Below are 21,541 nucleotides of genomic sequence, written 5' to 3' on the forward strand. Positions count from 1 at the left end.
AGACTGAGAAAATTAGATGAGTAAAAATACAGAAAAAAGTACCAGTGGGGAGTGTAGCAAGCTTGGACTTTGTTCTGTTGAAAACAGAGAACCAGTCAAGCATTGTGGGTTGAGAAATAACACAGTCATATTAGAATTTCAGATGGATAAAGCTGGTTCCAAATATCACAAGAACAGAGACAAGGACAAAAAGCCAAACGCAATAAATTGAGAGAGGAGAAAAGAGAAGACAGTACTGTAGATTTCTCTTTCAGGAAGTTTGGATGAGAAGTAAAGGAAAAGGCTGAGAATTGTTGAGGGGGGAGTGGGTCAGTGAGGTGCCCGTACTGGTCTTGAAGGAAGTTGATTGTGTCTGTAGACTGGGTGGCAGGGATGGTAGAGAAGGAAAGGAGAGGAAGAGCCTGCAGGAAGCAAGAGAAATCAGGAAACAAGAAGCTCTAAGACTGGAGAAAATACACTAAGATGTGAAAAAGCTTGTGAATGTGGTAAAGTGGGGGAAGAGGAAAGAGTGGGAAGGTGATGAGATCTCTCTTTTTTTTTTTTTTGTAGATAAAATTGTATATATCTATCTTGCACAACATGTTTTGAAATTTATAAACATTGTGGAATAGTTGAATCTAGCTAATGAACAAATACATAACCTCACATTAAGTGAGAACACTTAATATCTTCTATCTTTGCATTTTTTAAGAATGCAATATATTGTCATTAACTATAATTGCCATACAATACATTAGATCTGCTGAACATAGGGTAATTGTATATCCTTTGCTATCTTACTCATTCCTCCCTAAGTACTCTCACACCTGGTAGCCACCATTTTGCTTTCTACTTCTATGAGATCAAGTGTTTCAGTTTCCACATGTGAGAGAGATCGTGCACCATCTGTCTTTCTGTGCTAGCTTATTTCACTTAACATAATGTTTTCCAGTTTCAAATGACAGAATTTTGGTTTTTTTAATGGCTGAATAATATTCCATTGTGTATTTATACCACATTCTCTTTATCCATTCATTGTTGATGGACACTTAGATTGATTCCATAGCTTGGCTACTGTAAATAGTGTTGCAATAAACATGCAAATGCAAATATCTCTTCAACATACTGATTTCATTTCCTTTGTATATATACCTAGTAGTAGGATTGTTGGATCATCTTAGTTCTATTTTTATATTTGGAGAACCTATGTACAGTCCTCTGGCTAAGACTTCTAGTCCCTATGTGTTGAACAGAAGTGGTGGAGAGTAGGCATCCTTGTCTTTCTCCAGATGTTAGAGAAAAAACTTTGAACTTTTCCATGCTCAATATGATTTTAGCTGTGGGTCTGTCATTTAGGGCACATATGCTGTTAATTATGTAAAGATACATTTCTTCCATACTTAATTTGTTGAAAGCTTTTTCTATGAAGAAATGTTAAATTTTTTTCAAATGCTTTTCCTGCATCTATTGAAATTATCATATGGTTTTTGTTTTTCATTCTGTTAATGTGCAGTAGTTGGCTTATTGATTGGCATCCCTGGGATGAATACCACCTGATCATGGTGAATGATCTTTTTAATGTGCCATTGAATTGAATTTTCTAACATTTCACTGAAAATTTTTGCATCTATGTTCATCAGGATATTAGCTCATAGTTTTCTTTTGTTGTTTTGTCCTTGTCTGGTTTTAGTATTGGGGTATTCCTAGCTGTATAGAATGAGTTTAGAAGTATTCCCTCCTCTTCAATTTCTTGCAACTGATCTTGGTTCTTCTTTAAACATTTGGTAGAATTCAGGAGTGGAGCCATCAGATCCTGAGCATTTCTTTGATGAGAGACATGTTGTTACTGATTCAATTTCCTTATTCATGACTGGTCTGTTTTATTTTCCTATTTCTTTATACTTTGATCTTGATCAGTTGTATGTGTCCAGAAATTTATCCATTTTTTTCTAGCTTATCCAATATTGTGTTTTATCATTGTTCAGTCTTTTATGACCCCGTGTGTTCCTGTGGTATAAGTTGTGATGTCTCCATTCTCATCGCTGATTTTATTTGAGTCTTCTCTCATTTTTTTACTTAATCTACCTAAATGTTTATTTATTTTATCTTTTCAAATACCAACTCTTTATTTAATTTATCAATCACTTTTGATGTAGTTATCATGATAAAATCATTTCCATCTTGTGAGAGTTAACACTGCCCTTTTGTCACTCCCATGCTTCTATCAGAAGAAATATAACATGTCCAGATAAGACCCCCACTCCCTAACACCGTGCCCCCTTTCCATGCCTTGGATCCCTCAGACCTCATGACCTTGTGGGGCATAACCCCATTCATGTCAGTGTCCATGAGAAACCCAGGGTTCTGAGTCATCTCCCAGTTCTTAAGTGCTACACATCCCTAGTTTTGTTCACATCTTACAGCCTGCTCCAATTCTTGAAACCTTTTCACGGTACAATTTCTGGAATTCAGTCAGCCTTATAAAATTTTCCATATCAGGACCTTCTTCTCTAAATATTCCCTTCACCTTTTTAACTAACGCATGGTTGTTTCTGAAGGACTGTGTTTCCCAAGAAGTTCTTTGAATTGTAGCTATTTTCTTCCATACTCCTGCATCTCTGGGTCTGGAAATAATGTAAGTGTTTTTGCTCTTCTTTACTGTTTCCAAGCTATTCTTCTTTCTTACCCAGAAAACTTTGGATTTCATGTCATCAGTATATACCAATGATTTTAAATCAGTGTACCCTGAGATAATCTTAGGTGTGTCGCAAAATTTTTAAATATCATTAATCAAATGATTTTCAAAAGATGTTAAAAGCACAGTAAGTAAATTCTTTTTTTCTTTTTACTCTTTTTTTTTTTTTTTTTTTGATCAACAAAAGTTTAACTATAGTTTAAATGTGCCATGAGATGAAAAGGTTGAAAACACCTAGTTGGGGCCTTCTACCCACTCTCAAATTGAACACTTCTTTCTTTAAAGATTTCACTCTCAGATCGATTCCACTCTTTCTAACACTATGCTTTTAAAATACCTATATTATATCCCAGTGAGCAGTTTTTCTAATATTACCTTTCCTTGGTCTCTGCTCTTCCTCACCTCTCATACCCCAGGTTGGACTAAGAGCTGGGGGAAAAAAGCCAGCCCAGTTTAAGTTTTTTCATTCTCTGGCTACCACTCCTTGTCTCTCCATCCCGTGCCCATAATAGTCCAACTCTCAACACCTTTTGGATGCTAGTAGGATTAAAAATCTGCTGATTCTTCTAACATTATGTTTTCCAATTTTGTCTTTTTAACCAGCTTCAAAATTCAAGTTAACCACAATTACTCCCTTGGGTACCCCTCAAATCCCTTGCCCTCCTTTACATCAACATCCCATTTGGGTGAATTACAATCCTCACTAAATCTAACCACCTATTCTATTTCTGCACCATGGAGGTAAAAGTGGCTGGGGGAAATCACATAAGCATGCTTACTTGTCTCACTTCATATTTACATCTCTGAGCCTCAGGAGGGTTCTTCACGGTTGCCCCACAAACATAGTCCATCCACTTTCCCACTGGCCTAGAAAACTCTTTCACTCCTTCTACCCTTTCTTCAAATCCCTAACATCTCTTCTTCATTGTCAGTTTGCACTGATGACTTTCTTTCCCATTTCATGGAGATAACTGAAGCCATCAGAAGAGAACTTCCAAGGCCTCCGACACCACATCTGCTCAGCCACCTGCATCTCTTCCCTTTTTCAATGGCCTTTAGCTCTGCTGCAATGTTCTTACTATGACCAACCATCAATTCACTACTTTGCCATCTACTTACTTTCTTTGTTGTTAATTTTTATTTTTAATCATCATGGGTACATTATAGTTGTACAAATTATGTATATATTTTATATAGAGGGTGCATGTGGTGTTTTGATATGGGCATACAATGTGTAATAAAATCATCCAATCACCCACGACCTCAAGTATTTATCATTTCTTGTATTAGGACCATTCCCATTCCACTCCTTTATACTTCCTTTCATTTATTCAACAAGGTCTTAATAAATGCCTACTGGTTACTAGATGCTATTCCAGGGGTTGGCCCTGAAGTAGTGAACAAAAATCCTTACTCTCATGAACTTTACATCCTAGAGGAGGGAGACAGTAAATAAATAAATATGCAAAACGTATACTACCATATCCATGAGTGCTGTGAAGATTTTCTATAAGGCTATTGAATTAATTCATGGCAGAGAAAATGATGGGTTGAACTTGTGTTGCTGCAGTGATGGTGGAAAGTGCATTAAGATTTGGCTATTTTTATAATTAATTAAATTTTTTATTTCAAACTAATGTGAGGGTACAAACAACTAGGTTATAATGTTTATATTAGGTAGAATCCCTCTTGTAGTTGTGCCCATCACCCAAGAAGTGTGCCACACACCCCTAACATTGCACCCATTAAGTAGGAGCACACCAGTGTCCCTCCCTCCTCTTTCCTTCCTCCTTTCTCTTTCCCCCTCCCCCAAACTTGAATTGAGTTTTTGTCTTATCTGGGAGTGTATTATTTCATCAATTGGCTTCACATTAGTATTGAGTACATTGGCTACTTGCTTTTCCATTCTTGTGATACTTTACTAAAAAGAATGTGTTTCAGCTCCAAGCAGGTCAACACAAATGATGTAAAGTCTCCATTATTTTTTATGGCTGTATATTTTGGCAATATTTTAAAAGAAAAACTTGTAATTTGCTGCCAAATTGGAGGTAGAGCATGAGACATAGATAAGAGTTCAGATGAGTACAAAATTTTGGACCTGATTACCTACATAAAGTGAGAAATTACTCACTGAAATGGGGAAGACAACAGTTGAGCTATTTTTAAGATGAAAATCAAATTTGATATGCCCAATATGTATCCAAGTGTACATGTAAGTCAAGTTTAGAGGACAGTCTGTGCTGGAGATAAAATTGTTAGGTTTGTTAAGCTATAGATGGTATTTAAAACCAGGAGACTATAGGAGATTATTAAGGGTATGAACATAAATAGAAAACAAAGAGGCCCAACACTGAACCCTGTGGTCCAGTGGTTCTCAACCTTCCCAATGCTGCAGCCCTTTAATACAGTTCCTGCGGGTTGTGACCCACAGGTTAAGAACCACTGCTGTAGACTCTAACACTGAGTGATCCAGCAGGATTGGATAACTCTAGTGGACTGAGAATTTTAAAGAAGATAGAAAAGGCTGGAACATTACTGACAGCAGTGGGAAAGAGGTCTGACCACAATAAAAAGTACTGACAAACTATATTGGGACCCAACTCAAATGTAAGTCCATGAATCTATAGTAAGGTAATTTGCCTGGCTATATGATATTTCCTCAAGAGACGCTTAACTCCCTATTACAGAAACAGAGAAAATGAATTATGGTTAATGTTTAGAAGTAGTTTGGGCAGAAGGATATTGTGAGTATAAGAAAATTGAGTGTACTAGTGTCAGTAGAGCAAAGGATCAATCATGGAGTTTGGTTTGGGTAGATAAGGAAGAAGGCTCCTCAAGTTCAAGACTCTACAGATCCCTGTGGCTCAGAAAACGAATTTGATACAAAGGGTGACTGAGAGGATCTCTTGGAGTCATACTATGGTAAGAGAGTTTAATAATTGCAAGTATGATAATTCCAGATGATTAGCATTCTAGTCAAGGCTGTTGGCCTTGAGTCATTGACTGAGAGGAATATCACTGATTCTGTAAACATCAAGCAACCGTGAGAAAACAATATGGACAGGTCCATCCTGTGAACAGGAGAGCCATGCTGAGTGGTGGAAGACTGGGTTGGAGAGAGACTGATCGCATGGTGGCACAATCTTAAACAAAAATGAAGCCAGGATTAGAAGGGTCCCTGGAACAGACTGGGACACTGCATTGTTAATTAGAAAAATGAAATCAAACAAAGAGAACCAGATGTTCTTATAGGAGATTCTACCCAACTTCTAGAAGGGCCTAATGAACTAACTCTGGACAACTTCTATAGGGTATACAACATTCTAGTAACTTAAACATCTATGCCTTGTAGAAACAATACATGTGCTTTGGGGGTATAAAATACACAGACAAAACCTTCTGAGCCAACTTTTATTTTTCAATGTCCTTTTCTTGCCCTTAAAGGCATTTGTCATTATTTCCTCCTTATAGTCACATCACAATTCCTAATCATCAGAAAATGATAAATCACTGCTTTCCTTTATAGAAAGGAGCATTAGATCCCTTGTGAGATTTAGATAGCCCACGTATCTTATTAGAGATACATAATATAATGGATTTTCTAGATGTATTATTTTCTAGGACAGTTTCCTTACATGACTAATCTCACCAATATTATGATGGAATGGAGAGTGGTTGTGGCAAAGGGTATTGCTACCAAGGGCATTTCAAATAATTCATGCTAGAATGTAATTTGGGTAAGAAATAAAAGTAATCCTTTAGGAGTCAAAGAAGAAGAGCTACAATTGTGACCTCGACCCCAGATTCTGCAGGTTAGAAAGGTTTCAGTCCAACCATCTCATAGTTAGAAATACATACAACCATATTCAATGATGAAAATTTACTTCCCTAAATACCTTACATAATTGTATAATTCAATGCTACTTACGTATCTAAAATACAAATAGAGTTCCACAATAGATGTATCATAAACAATAGACTTTTTTGAAGATTGAAACCTATAATTTTTACTGAATAAAGTGGAAACAAACTATGAATGAAACGGATGCTCGGGTCAATAGATGTGCTTTTCTAACAATTCCCTCAAAGAAATTTCTAAACATAATCATACGCTGACAGTGAAGACAACTGAAAAGAAGTGAAAGTATTTCCTTCTAACATGTTTCATTTTCCTCCAGAAACATCATATCCTATGTCAAACGTTTTCACCAGTGCAGGAAAACAAATTTTCATTTTAGTTGAACCAATACATGATGCCATTCCAGAAAACATTAAAAACAGAAAATGTAATAGCAGTAAAGATGTGTTCATCTTCCTGGGTTGGTGGTGGAGAATAACAAGATCAGGGATGAATTCCTGTCCGAACACCTATCTTCAAAAGAGCAATTACAAAAAGGGCAAGCCCTGGGTATTCACTTTTAAGCTGGCAGGACAATGTAAGCATGGGGCTCTTTTCACCACCTTTTCCTGGCATGCTCTCGTCTTACCAAGGATCTAAAAATCATCTGCAAAGAATTACAGCTGGAAAAGAATTTGAGATTACACTAACCAGGCTATGCAACATGCAGATGAAGACCTCCAGCTTAGCCAGTAGACTATTAAATCCCTTGTTTAGGGAAAAATTTATATGTACAGGGTGACCACCCTGTATATTTGTCATTTTATGCATACTGTGGCCAAGGTCCAATGGAGCCCCAGAACGAATTGCTATGGTGATGAAAAATCATTTTCCACACAAAGTAGATCAGATGCATGTTAACAGCATTGCACTAGTTAATTGCCAATTAACACTTTCAGTTGTCAATGCCTTTTAAACATCTCAGTTCCTATCCTTGGGAAATTATTTTCATAATAGAAATAAGAGCTTAAAAATTAAATTTTTTTTCCTAAACATACTTCAAAAAGCTCAAAATCTCTGAGACTGTTACCTTCTCAACGGACAGCCTAATGATTTGAGATTTGTTTTCCCCCCCGCCATGCAGGCGAACTGTTTCTTTGCTTAGGGCTGTAATGCTTTCCTTTTTTACATTTCCCTAAAACTTCTCTTCCTTCAGATGTTGACACCCCCACACACAGATGGCCACTAGCCTTCTCTTAAGGCATATTAGAATTAACACTGTGCTAAGGGCAATCCTGAGCATTTTCTTTGCCCAATGAGTAGTTTTGCCCTTATCAGCTCATCCTTTCCTCTAACCATAGATAACATTTCATTTCCCTAGACAGAAAAATGTCTCTGCACCCGGGTAGCTCTCCGTCACACCCTCGCAGCAAACCCCACCAGCACAGTGCACTGCCCTTAAAAGTTATTGAAAACATTAAGCAAAGACTTCCTTTTACCTGGGGTATGGTCTGAATGCTCCCTGCTAAGATGCACGAGTTCATTTGGAAGTAGTTGTTCCCGCAGTCACTCAGGAGCCCCTGTTCTGAAAGCATTGATTCAGCACATAAGGCAGTGAGCAAACCAATGAGTGAGGTGGGAAGGGAGCCTCTTACTAAAACAACACACACACACATTCACGCAGAAAAAAAAAAACGAATTTCTAAAAAGAGGTAAAGCAGAAGCTTTCCTGAATTGAAGAATTTTGTCAGCTTCAAAGAGTAGATTTATGTCTCAATAATTTTTAGACTTGGAACTTCATGAGAGGTCACACTGACTGCTGAAGTGTAATCAGTCAAATAAAAACATCACCACCTCTGTGTGTTTGCCCTCTTTTCTCTCCATGCATGTATTCCAATTATATATTCTGTGAAAGGAAGAGAGAAGCCAGATTGTGCAGCAAGGAAAGCTGATTGGAGGGCCTGAGCATATGCCAATCTCAATAATCAGTTGGTCGCACTCCGCGGAGGCCGTTTAGAAGTATAAATACAAGCAAACACTGTGTCTGAATGAAAAGCTAGAAGACACATAGTGATCATTTGGGAAAATCAATAATGATATCAGTTCTTGGTGTATAAATTGCTTGCAACAATGCAGGAGCAACTGCAGTGACTAAAATTTTGCTATTAACAAAACCAACTCTAAACCAAGCTTGGAGTCAAATAGTTGTCAAAACAAAATTCCATTCCAAGATTCCTGGAAGGCAGTGAGCGTCATGACTGCAGACAAACAAACCTCAAAACTACACACATGAAATTGGAGACTTCAGCTGTCAGTGTTTCTATTTTCCAAGTATTGATTTTTCTCCAAATCTGTAATATCTACATTTGTGCCTTAGCAGTGAAAGATGTTGTATCCAGAGGGGTAGGTACAGACCAAAGGCCACGGGAATAATGAAGGTTTTATTTTAGGAGCCTGGATTAGGCCTTTTAACATTTTTGATGTTATCAAAAGCCTGAATTTGTGTAACTTTATGAATAAAATACTATTATTGTTCAACGTGGTTCTGTCAACACCATGTAAAAACTACTCCAAACCACCTAGTATATTTTGGCCTAGAATATGGTCTAAACCTTTAAATATAAATGCTGTGTTGTATCACTAAACAAACCACATGCCTTCAACTGTGTTATATAAAGTATTTATGGCCATCCAAAAGAGAATCCCCTCCTGCCTTCAGAAAGTTTATAGTTAACAGTAAAATTGTGACTATAAAGCAGCTATACAAATAACAGACAAAGTGCAAAAAGAAAAAAGATAAAGTCCCGTATTTCTGCTTTTCTCAAACTTTACTGTACATATGAGTCTTTGGGGGAGCTTCTTAAAATGTAGCTTCTAACTGAAGCTATCTGCAACCTATAAGTATATACAACTATTATGTACACATAAAAACGTAAAAGAAAATTTAAAAAAGACTTAGAGGAATTTCAGAGGGTGATACGATGACAGCCACCTGGAGTGGAATAATTCAGGAAGCTGGCATTGGCTGCACTTCTAAGGACAAGGGAGTGGGGGCTGATGAAGATGGATGGACGGGCCCTTACTCCAGGCAGAGAGAGACGCATGAGTGAAGGTGCCTTGAACAGCAGGAGCAGTGAGTGGCAGAAAGAGTCCTAAAGCGCAGTCCTGGATCAGATCATGTGCTGGCTGTGGGACCTGGGACAAATCACTGAACCTCCTGAAGACTCAGTCCTCTCACCTGTGAAATATGGCTAAGAATAGGATTTATTTCATAGAGGTCTCATGAAGATTACAACTAAATTCAGCCTGGAAGACCCTTTGCTCTGTGCCAGGTTAATATATATGACTTTTATTCATTCTGCTGCTTTTCAGTTTGATTAATAACATAAATGAGAAAAAGGCAAATAAGGCCCCCAAAAAGCAGGTCAAATCTAGTTCATCAAAGATCCTTAGTTAAGAGGTTCAACTTCATTCAGTAAGGAGTAAGAATGGAGATATTCATATATGTGAATTAAAACATAAAGGTAGCATCAATACATCTTAAAAACCATTCCTATCCCAAACTTCTATCCCCTTGGCTCCCCAAGGGGACATGACAGTCCAGTCCCTTGTCAGTGGTCAGTCGGTTTATTCTAAATGAATTTAAATAGCTCTGAGGCTCTGGTCTCATATCTCATTCTGTCCTTTCACCTCTGATCTTTTTTTTCCTTTCATTCCCTTCTGAAAACTTAAAGCAATATTTACATCATTTGGCAAAATCAAAGTCAGAAGAGAAAATAATTCAGCCGCTACCCTTTGCCCTGCTCAAATTCATCCTTGGATCATTTTACAATGTGAGAACCAATTCAGTTAATCCATTATTTTGATATTCTGCTGTTTTTCTCTATGTCTTATTGGCAACTTTTCTGTAATCATTTTCTTTACCCTGCTTTATGAACTAATAATTGTTGCTATTATAGTCTAGTCCTTGTAATGATGGAAGTCATAATCTCTTACTTAAAATAAAAACACATAATGGTCGTGCATTATATCAGCCATCTGGCTAGTAACCATATCCAGCCTCAAAGAGCATATGTATTTAGGATAATTTCTATAGAAACCATTCTATATTTAAATAAAAAGTGATGGCACCTGGTCAAAAAACAAGTCTTAGTCTTGGATGACAAAGCAGCATATAAATTACTTGAGCCAGGAAGGAGAGCAAAGTCTATCCTGCAATTATAACCACTTTTCCTATAGACCAAGAGAGTCACAGAGGGTCTACCTGAGACCTATAAGCAATTTATGAAGACAAAATTTTAATGATCTCTCTCCCACTAAGTAACACAAGGTATTCCTCTAAATCTTTAAAAAAAAATAAGGTTTGTCCAAGTTTGCTACAGATGCATATAATCCAAATCTCTTTTTATAACCCTGCACTATCGATGGCTGAAGCAGATGTTCTTTGCCCTTATTACTAAACAGATTATTATTGCAATGCCTTTGAGCCAAAACATTCTCAAGACTGTAATTTTAAAATAAATAATGCAAAACAAATAGTCTTTCTTCCTGACATGGGAGAAAAGATTTGAGGAAAAAAACAGAGTAGTCTGCAAAAGTTGACTAAGAAATATGTGATTAAACAGATCCCATTGCTAAGGATATTCAACCACTTGTCTGCTTTAATGCCTTGCGCTTGATAGCAGAAAGTACTAGAAATCTCATTTATTTACCTTAAGAAGCATCTGTTGGATTCCAGGCATTATTTTAAGCTCTGAAGACAGAGAGATACAGGCCTGGAACCTGTCCTTGACATGGCTTGGGTGCTTATAAAGAAAACACCTTCACGACTGATATCAGCAGTGAATGAAGTTACATGAGAGTGAATATGCAGACCCTAGGCTGCGTGAGGAGTGGGTCTCGGGCTATTCCCCCAGGAGATTTCACATCTTTTTTTTTTTTTTTCAGATTGATAAAAGGGTACAAATGTTTAGGTTACATTATTTTCATTTATAAGGTAAAGCTCAAGTTGTGGTTGAGCCCTTCACCCAGAGGGTGTGCTGAATCCTCACAGTAGGTGAGATTTTACATCTTAGCCACTGCATTCTCAGGTCCTGTTTCTGGGGACAAACATGGGGACACTTACTATTTAGGATAGTAAGTGGTGTTATCCTATGATGGTGTTTCTCCTATGAAGATGGGAATCACCAGGAGTTGGGATCCCAAGTTGAAGTTAAGAGTTGGGATGATTCCAAGGATCCCAATCAGGACTAACTCACTTCACAGACTCAGAATGGGGTGTGTGGTATTTAAAATGAATCCTGGTATCTCACCACACGTACATGAGATTCCATCGTAACCTAGATCTGTCCTCCTCTGGACAGGCCATTGGATTGGGCTCATCTATATTGCTTCTCCTTCTGTTGCTACTGCTCACAGATTATCTTCTCCACACAATAGATCCTCCCAGTTTAAAAAGATATCAATAGTCCTTCGTAATTAAAGTAAACCAGAAGCTTCAAAGTATTGAAGAAAACTAAACACCTAAAAGAGACTGTTTGACCAAATCAGATATTCTGAAGAAATGAATAGCGCTACAGATGGTAGAATTTGAAAGGGGAGCAAAGATGACAAGAAACATTTATCCATCAGAAATAAGAGCATGTGGTTCACTCTGTCTCTGCTGGATCACTTCCCTAGACTGGCCTCGGGGGCACCATTCCCTCCTGGTCCTCTTCCTCTCCCCCAGACATTCCTTCTCTGTCTGCTTTGTGCCATCTGACCCTTCAGCTCTGAAGTAGAACAAAAGTCACCCCTTGGGCGGTCACATCCAGTTACTTAGCTTTTAGTTGTGTTTATAAGCCAGTGAGCTTCTAATTTATTTCCCCAGCCTGGATGGCCTCCCTAGATGGCTTCACTCATACAACTAACATCTTCGTTTGGATAGTTCCTAGATATCTGAAAGCCAACAGGTACATTTGAAATGGAATTAATTTCATTTCTCATAAAATTATTCACCATCCCACCTCTAACATTTCCTCCACCTCTGCATATAGTTCTCTACCTATTTCTAGTTGCTTAGGCTGAAAATCATGGGTTGACACTGATTTTTCTTGGTGTCTCATAGTCCCCCATCAATATACTAATAAATCTTGTTGGTTTTCTCTTCAAAACAAATCCACAAGATGAATATATTTCACTATTTTACTTCTAACAACCAAGTATCAGAATCTATCATCTTCCCCTTTCTGAATTATTGCCTTCTCATTATTCTCCCCGTTTCTACTTTGCCTCTGGAATAGATGCTCTGATAAACCATCTGTACCCTCATCAGTCTACGGACTCACATCCCAGCTGCTCAGAGTGCTTTAACTGCGCTCAGCCATCAGTCCTCTCCAGGAGCTCCTCTCAGCTGAATAAAGCTCTTTGTCAGAAGTTACTCCCCCTTCTCAGGGATATCAATGGTTAGTAATTGCATCTGCATAAAGGCCTGGCACCCTCACTCGAATTCAAGACAGCTCTCAAGAGCAACCCTAGTTTCAACCTCCTCGTGAAGTTGATTGGACTTTGAGAACACATTGCAGCCCAATTTCTACAGTCATTGCTCCTGAGAGCACTTCCTAATGAACTTTCTGCCTGCTCATCTCCATCTCAGAGTCTGCTTGCTACAAACAGAATCTTTAACATCTCCCACTCAGTAATAAGACTTAGCCTTTTAAAACATAAATAAGATCATGTCATTGCTCTGTGCAAAACCTCCAATGGCTTACCTTGTCACCCAGAGCATAAGTCCTTCTAATGGCCTGTAGCCAGTATGATCTGGTCCCTACCACTCTCCACCCTCAGTGTATGGGGCTGGCACCCTACCCCACCCAATATCTACAATCTTTTAATTTTTGTTTGTTTGTTTGTTTTTGTTTTTTCCTCTACTGTGGTATTTATTTATTTATTATTGTTGGGGATTCACTCAGGGTACAAAGAACCAGGTTAAAATATCTATTATCAAAAAAAAAAAATCTACTATCTTTTAAAAATACACTGATCATATAGTAATAAAACATGATCATTATAAATATTTTCAAAAACATCCCCAAAGTGAAGGTATCTTATTTACTTAACTTTGATTGTGCATTACAAAAACTGACTTAATAAAAAATAATAATAAGACCGTATATTATAACACACAAGACTATCTCCTAGGACTCAGCCAGTCCTCATGAGAGCTACAAGCTGAAGTTAGAAACCATTTTATTTTTTGTGATCCCATGCTCTCTTGTCTTTTTTCTTTCTTTGCATATCTGCTTTCCTGTTATTTTTTCTGAAAAATTGGCTTCTGCTGTACAAGTGGAATAAGATGCCTGCAACCTCCCCCAACCTAAGGCTGGTATACAAACTAATTTGATTTCTCTGAATTCCCAACTCTAAATTCCCAAGACAGAACTGTTGAACTGGACAGTCCATAGAGCCTTCTTTCTGCTGTGATATTTGATGAATGTTTGAAAAGAAGATAGTTTGGAAAAATACAAATCAAAACTACTTTGATATATCATCTAACTCCATTAAGATTAGCCCATATCACAAAATCCCAAGACCAGAGATGTTGGCATGGATGTGGAGAAAAGAGAACACTTCTACACTGCCGGTGGGAATGAAAATTAATACATTCCTTTTGGAAAGATGTTTGGAGAACACTTAGAGATCTAAAAATAGACCTGCCATTCAATCCTATAATTCCTCTACTAGGTATATACCCAGAAGACCAAAAATCACATTATAACAAAGATAGTTATACCAGAAGGTTTATTTTAGCACAATTCATAATTGCTAAGTCATGGAAAAAGCCCAAGTGCCCATCAGTCCACGAATGGATTAATAAATTGTGGTATATGTACACCATGGAATATTATGCAGCCTTAAAGAAAGATGGAGACTTTACCTCTTTCATGTTTACATGGATGGAGCTGGAACATATTCTTCTTAGCAAAGTATCTCAAGAATGGAAGAAAAAGTATCCAATGTACTCAGCCCTACTGTGAAACTAATTTATGGCTTTCATATGAAAGCTATAACCCAGTTATAACCTAAGAATAGGGGGAAGGGGGAGAGGGAGGGGAGGGAGGGGGAAGGATGGGCAGAGGGAGAGTAATTGGTAGGATCACACCTACGGTGCATCTTACATGTGAAACTTACTAAATGTAGAATATAAATGTCTTAACACAATAACTAAGAAAATGCCAGGAAGGCTATGTTAACCAGTGTGATGAAAATATGTCAAATGCTCTATAAAACCAGTGTATGATGCCCCATGATTACATTAATGTACACAGCTATGATTTAATAATAAAAAATAAATAAATAAAAAGAAAAGAAAAAAAAGAGAGAGACAGAGCTTCCACAGATGTTTCCAAATGAAGTGTTACTCTTGGTCTGGGTGGAAAGAGAGCACAGTGAGATAGATGGAGATCAGTAGATGTTTTCTGAATAGCAAGAATGGAAAGAAGGAAGTATATATTTCAGGTCTACCAATTATAAATCCAGTTGTGCCAACGGCAATTCACAAACCACGTTTTTAGTGGCAGAGGAATATGAATTGAATAAACAAGTGATAAATTAACTAGAACACCTTGAAATAGAACTAAAAAGGTATTAATAAGGTATGTGTCAAAAAGTTGGTAGTACAGCATATTATTTAATAGAAACAATTAGGGATTCCATAGTGAATCATTTGTGTGTGTGTGTGTATGTATATATACATATATATATATATCATAAGGAAAACTTAAATTCTGACATGATACACTTCATAAAATCTGATGTTTTATTTAAAATAAAATAAAGGAAAACAATAGATTCCTATTTTATTTTCCTCACATATTTACATACCAAAAAAAAAGCCTTCAAAAACCTTTTATCACAGTCCACAAAAAGTTTTATCTGTATTACCCAGTTTTGACCAAAATAAAACCTGTGCTTAAAACCTACTACTAAAATGGCTAAAACATAAAGGGGTTTAATTGATTACTTTAGGAAGCTCTAAGCTCTTTCCATTCAGGTTCTGCTCATCAGGGCAAGCCACAAACCTCCCCAGCCCACAGAGTAGGTCAAAACCAATGTTTTGTTATTAGAGTCACATCTTGACTTTCAGAAGCAACTTCATTTTAAGTTAGCTTCCACAAACTTGGGCAACCAAAATAATAGGTTAAATATAAGTATAGAGACACGTACACCAAGAGAAGAACTACTTCTTACTAAGGGTCTTTTTATTTGATCTTAATCCATCATTTCTTTTCATTTGTACTTTATAGAAATGCATGACTCAACAGAATTAGTGAAGGCCAAAAGTCAGAAAGCCAGTTTTTTGCCATTTTGTCTTAGACTCCCTAATCATGATTAGAATAACAAACAGAGAGCAAGAGAAGAGCCCAGAAACTGTGTCCACAGTACAGTGGAGGGAACATAGTATTCAGATCAGAGAGCACTGGGGTGGCGCCCCACCACCCTCTGCACTTGTTAGCTGTGTGCCTGAGGAAAACATTTTAATCTCTCTGAGCTTCATTCATTTACAATGATAGAATTTATCATACAAACTGGAATACTCAGGGGAGTGAAGAAAGAGAGATTAATAATTGCCTTGGGAAAATAAGCATGAAAGAGATCAACTTTGAACAACCAAGTCACAAGCACCCTTCCTATTTGTAATATTTCAGAATTTTGTTAAGATGTCATAATATGCTACATAGGAAGTCTGACCCATTCGTGTGTTTACTAACAGTCATTTTCCCTTCCTCATACATGGAAATTGAGTATTGGTTGGGGGTTTTCTTTTAAAAAATGGAGTACAAGGAGTGACTCAGTGCTGCTCATTCTGTTTGGAGTGCTCTCCTGTAACTCTCTCCTTAGTTCATTCCTCGCCCCTCTGCTGAACTCTAAGAAATATGAAGACTCCATGAGCAAATTTCTTACACAACACACTTCATGAAATCACTACCTAAAAGGCTTCCATGACTCTATAGGTTATGTAAACCTCCTGGCGTACACTCTCTTAGCACCTTGAACTTTGACGCGGTATTTGCTGCCTTAAAATTCTATGATTCTACAGTGAATTCAGTAGTATCTGGCTCCACAATTGGAATATAAGTATCGGGATGAGGATAAATTTTTGTTTTGCTTCCTGCTGTACCCCCAGCACCTAGTAGAGTACCTGTCAAACAGTAGGTCAATATATGCTTATTAAATAAAAGAATGATAGCATGAATAAAAGAAAGATTCACAAAGAACAGAAGGGATTTCTGATTCAAGGATATCAGTGCCAGGGTCTACAGAAAAATGAAAGTGATTGAATCACTATACAGCACATACCAGAATAGCAACCCATGCTGAATGCCAATGCTTTGGATGTTTTAGGAATGTATAAAAGAAACCAGCATCAGAACGGCATGTCAGGGGCCCAAGTACATGAAGGAAGACAGGGAAAGCTTCTCTGGTTTAGATCATTTCTCCCCCTCTTGGCAGCCATGGTCTATTACCCTGGCTACCTCAAATACTTAACCCACTCATCCCAAGAACAGACTATATCCTGCATACTATACATATAAATACCATTATGTGTAAAATGGTAAGTTTTACATGATGCTGCTTTCCTTAATACATCATCTTTTGTATATCTCACAAACCAGCAAGAGAGTTACATCCTTTAGGCAAGTAGGAAAAACAAATAACTTGTTCAATGAGCACATGACACAGTTGGATTTGAACTCAGGTCTGCCAGGTCGGTTATAGTCCACATTGGCGTTGCCTCCTACTTGTTCTCTGCCTCTGCCAGCCTTACATATTTACAGAAAAGTAATAATAAAGGCGGCAGGGAGCTGCCCTGGGACCCATGATTGGCACCCTCCCACCTCTGGAAGAGCTGCGCCGGGACCCATGATTGGCACCCTACCGGACCCCAGTAAGAGCTGCAATGGGGCCCTCCCAGACCTCCAGAAGGGCTGCATCCTCCCAACCCTGGTAAGATCTGCACAAGAACCCACTATCCCGCCCGCCAGACTTCCCCACGCCCTGACCAGGAACTCCGGGAGCCATGCAAACCTGTGTCCTCCCTCCTGTAGCCTCCCTGCCTCCACACCCCCCACCCCACTCATCTGGCCAGGGACTCTGGTAGCCGCATGCCCTCTGGAGCCCTCCCTGCCTCTGGGCAGAGTCCTTCTCCTGGCCAGAGACTGCTAGAGCCTTGGGCCCTCTTTGCCAAAGTCACTGGGCTCCAGGCACTCCAAGAACCATGTGTACCACTCCCCACCCTGTTGCTGGATCTAGGGGTGTCACACTCTAGAGCTGCTCCCACAATCAGAACTCCCTGGCTGGGGCAGCCCCAGAAGAGCTACACAGGGTCACTCACTAGAAAGATCCAGCAACAATAGTGATCCCTCCAGGTCTAATCTCAGAGAAACACCACCCCAACTCTGACGACAGCCAGAGGCAACAGTGAAGAACAATCATGAGACAAAATCAAAGGAAATACTCTGGCAATATGAATAATCAGAGTAGATCAATTCTCCCAAGGATCAACGGGGCAGACACAGCACAAGATCCCAAGCAGAAACAAATAGCTGAGATGTCAGAAATCAAATTCAGAATATGGATACCAAATAAGATCGAATTAGAATCCCAAGCAGTAACCCAAAAGATGTCTCAAGAATTCAATGAATTCAAAGACCAAATGACCAAAGATTTTGACATATTGAGACAAGAAGTTGCAGCCCTCAAAGATCAGAGAAACACAATAGAATCTCTCAGTAACAGAATGGAGGAAGCAGAAGAAAGGATTTCTGACATTGAAGACAAACCTTTCGAATGCTCCCAAACTCGAACAGAGGAAGAGAAATGGAGGGCAAAATCAGATCACTCTCTCAGAGAGCTCTGGGATAATTTGAAGAAAACAAGTATTCGTCTTATAGGGATCCCCGAAAGTGATGAAGTGGCTTCACAAAACACAGAGTCTCTTCTCCATGAGATTATGAATGAGAACTTCACAGACATGCTAAGAGATTCTGAAATTCAGATAGCAGACAGTTTCAGAACTCCAGCACAACTCAACCTGAATAAGACATCTCCCAGACACATCATAACCAATTTCACTAAAGTTAATAAAATTCTGAAAGCAGCCAGACAAAAGAATACCATCACCTACAAGGGGAAGGATATTAGAATAACCTCAGGTCTCTCTGCTGAAACCTTTCAAGCTAGAAGAGGATGGTCATCAACTTTTAATCTCCTAAAACAAAATAACTTTCAACCCAGGATCCTGTACCCACCTAAACTGAGTTTCATTTATGATGGAGAAAATAAATACTTTAAGGACATTCATATGTAGAAGAAATTTGCCACAACTAAACCAGTTCTCCAGGATATTCTCAGACCTATCCTTCATAAAGACCAGCATAATTCTCCACCACAAAAGTAAACCCACCCAGAAAATTTTGATCAAATTCCAACTTCCCACAGTCGCAAAAGGATTAAAAAAGGCCACTGGACTCTTGAAAGGCTTATCAATGTTCTCAATTAATGTGAATGGTTTAAATTGTCCTCTAAAGAGGCACAGGTTGGCTGACTGGATACAAAAACTCAAGCCAGATATCAGCTGCATACAAGAATCGCATCTTACATTAAAAGACAAATATAGACTCAAGGTAAAGGGATGGTCATCTATACTCCAGGCAAATGGAAAGCAGAAAAAAGCAGGCATTGCAATCCTATTCAGAGATGCAATAGGCTTTAAACCAACCAAAATAAGGAAGGATAAGGATGGACACTTCATATTTGTTAAAGTCAACACTCAATATGATGAGATTTCAATTATCAATATTTATGTACCCAACCAGAACACACCTCAATTTATAAGAGAAATTCTAACAGACATGAGCAACTTGATTTCCTCCAGTTCCATAGTAGTTGGAGATTTTAACACCCCTTTAGCAGTGCTAGATAGATCCTCCAAAAAGAAGCTAAGCAAAGAAATCTTAGATTTAAACTTAATCATTCACCATCTGGACTTAACAGACATCTACAGAACATTTCATCCCAACAAAACTGAATACACATTCTTCTCATCAGCCCACAAAACATACTCAAAAATCGACCACATCTTGGGCCACAAATCCAACTTGAGTAAATTTTAAAAAATAGAAATTATCTCTTGCATCTTCTCAGACCATCATGGAATAAAAGTTGAACTCAATAACAACAGAAATCTGCATACTCATACAAGAACATGGAAGCTAAATAACCTTATGCTGAAGGATAGATGGGTTACAGACAAGATTAAGAACGAAATCACCACATTTTTGGAACAAAACAACAATGAAGACACGAATTATCAGAACCTCTGGGATACTGCAAAGGCAGTCCTAAGAGGGAAATTTATAGCACTGCAAGCGTTCCTCAAGAAAACGGAAAGAGAGGAAGTTAATAACTTAATGGGACATCTCAAGCAACTGGAGAAGGAAGAACACTCCAACCCCAAACCCAGCAGAAGAAAAGAAATAATCAAAATCAGAGCAGAATTAAATGACATTGAAAACAAAAGAATTGTACAACACATCAATAAATCCAAAACTTGGTTTTTTGAAAAGATCAATAAAATAGATAAACCTTTGGCCAAACTAAACAGGAAAAAAAGAGTAAAATCTCTAATCTCATCAATCAGAAATGATAAAAATGAAATAAAAGACCTCTCAGAAATTTAAAAAATCCTTAACGAATATTACAAGAAACTGTACTCTCGGAACTATGAAATTCTGAAAGAAATCGACCAATACTTGGAAGTACGCCACCTACCAAGACTTAGCCAGAATGAAGTGTAAATGTTGAACAGGCTTATATCAAGTTCTGAAATAGTATCAACTATACAAAATCTCCCTAAAAAGAAAAGCCCAGGACCAGATGGCTTTATGTCAGAATTGTACCAAACCTTTAAAGAAGAACTAGTACCTATATTACTAAACCTCTTCCAAAAAATAGAAAAAGAAGGAATACTACCCAACACATTGTACGAAGCAAATATCACCTTGATCCCTAAATCAGTGAAAGACCCAACAAGAAAAGAAAACTATAGACCAATATCACTAATGAATATTGATGCAAAAATACTCAATAAGATCCTAACAAACAGAATCCAACAACACATCAAAAAAATTATACCAATTTTTACCAATTATCCCACCATGACCAAGTGGGATTTATCCGAGGCTCTCAAGGCTGGTTCAATATACGTAAATCTATAAATGTAATTCAGCACATAAACAAATTAAAAAATAAAGACCATATGATTCTCTCGATTGATGCAGAAAAAGCTTTTGATAATATCCAGCATCCCTTCATGATCAGAACACTTAAGAAAATTGGTATAGAAGGGACATTTCTTAAACTAATAGAGGCCATCTACAGCAAACCCACAGCCAATATTGTATTGAATGGAGTAAAATTGAAATCATTTTCACTTAGATCAGGAACCAGGCAAGGTTGCCCATTGTCTCCATTGCTCTTTAACATTGTAATGGAAGTTTTAGCCATTGCAATTATGGAAGAAAAGGTGATCAAGGGTATCCACATAGTGTCAGAAGAGATCAAACTTTTACTCTTGGCAGATGACATGATAGTATATCTGGAAAACACTAGGGATTCTACTACAAAACTTTTAGAAGTGATCAAGGAATACAGCAATGTCTCAGGCTACAAAATCAACACCCATAAATCTATAGCCTTTATACATACCAACAATAGCCAAGCCAAAAATACAGTCAAGGACTCTATTCCTTTCACAGTAGTGCAAAAGAAGATGAAATATTTGGGAGTTTATCTAACGAAGGATGTGAATGATCTCTATAAAGAGAACTATGAAACGTTAAGAAAAGAAATAGCTGAAGATGTTAACAAATGGAAAAACATACCATGCTCATGGCTGGGAAGAAGCAACATCATTAAAATGTCTATACTACCCAAAGCAATATATAATTTTAATGCAATTCCTATCAAAGCTCCACTATCATATTTTA

General features: G+C 37.8%; 1 protein-coding gene across 20 annotated transcripts in view; it reads right to left on the reverse strand.

Moving 5' to 3' along the window:
• MLIP (muscular LMNA interacting protein) overlaps positions 1 to 21,541 on the reverse strand; it is a 312,602-nt gene that overhangs the window by 159,388 nt on the left and 131,673 nt on the right. For 3 of the 20 annotated variants that reach the window (XM_053603341.1, XM_053603336.1, XM_053603331.1), the window contains exon 1: positions 8,012 to 8,134. The exons of 15 other annotated variants lie outside the window; for them this stretch is intronic. In XM_053603341.1, coding sequence (XP_053459316.1) covers positions 8,012 to 8,107 — 96 coding nt within the window. In that variant the 5' untranslated portion in view covers positions 8,108 to 8,134. Of the gene's footprint in view, positions 1 to 8,011; positions 8,135 to 21,541 lie in introns of those variants that run through there. 2 more of the 20 variants (XM_053603333.1, XM_053603334.1) reach the window with 1 other exon arrangement.

The sequence above is a fragment of the Nycticebus coucang genome, chromosome 9 (genome assembly GCF_027406575.1).
Source record: "Nycticebus coucang isolate mNycCou1 chromosome 9, mNycCou1.pri, whole genome shotgun sequence".
NCBI classification, from domain to species: domain Eukaryota; kingdom Metazoa; phylum Chordata; class Mammalia; order Primates; family Lorisidae; genus Nycticebus; species Nycticebus coucang.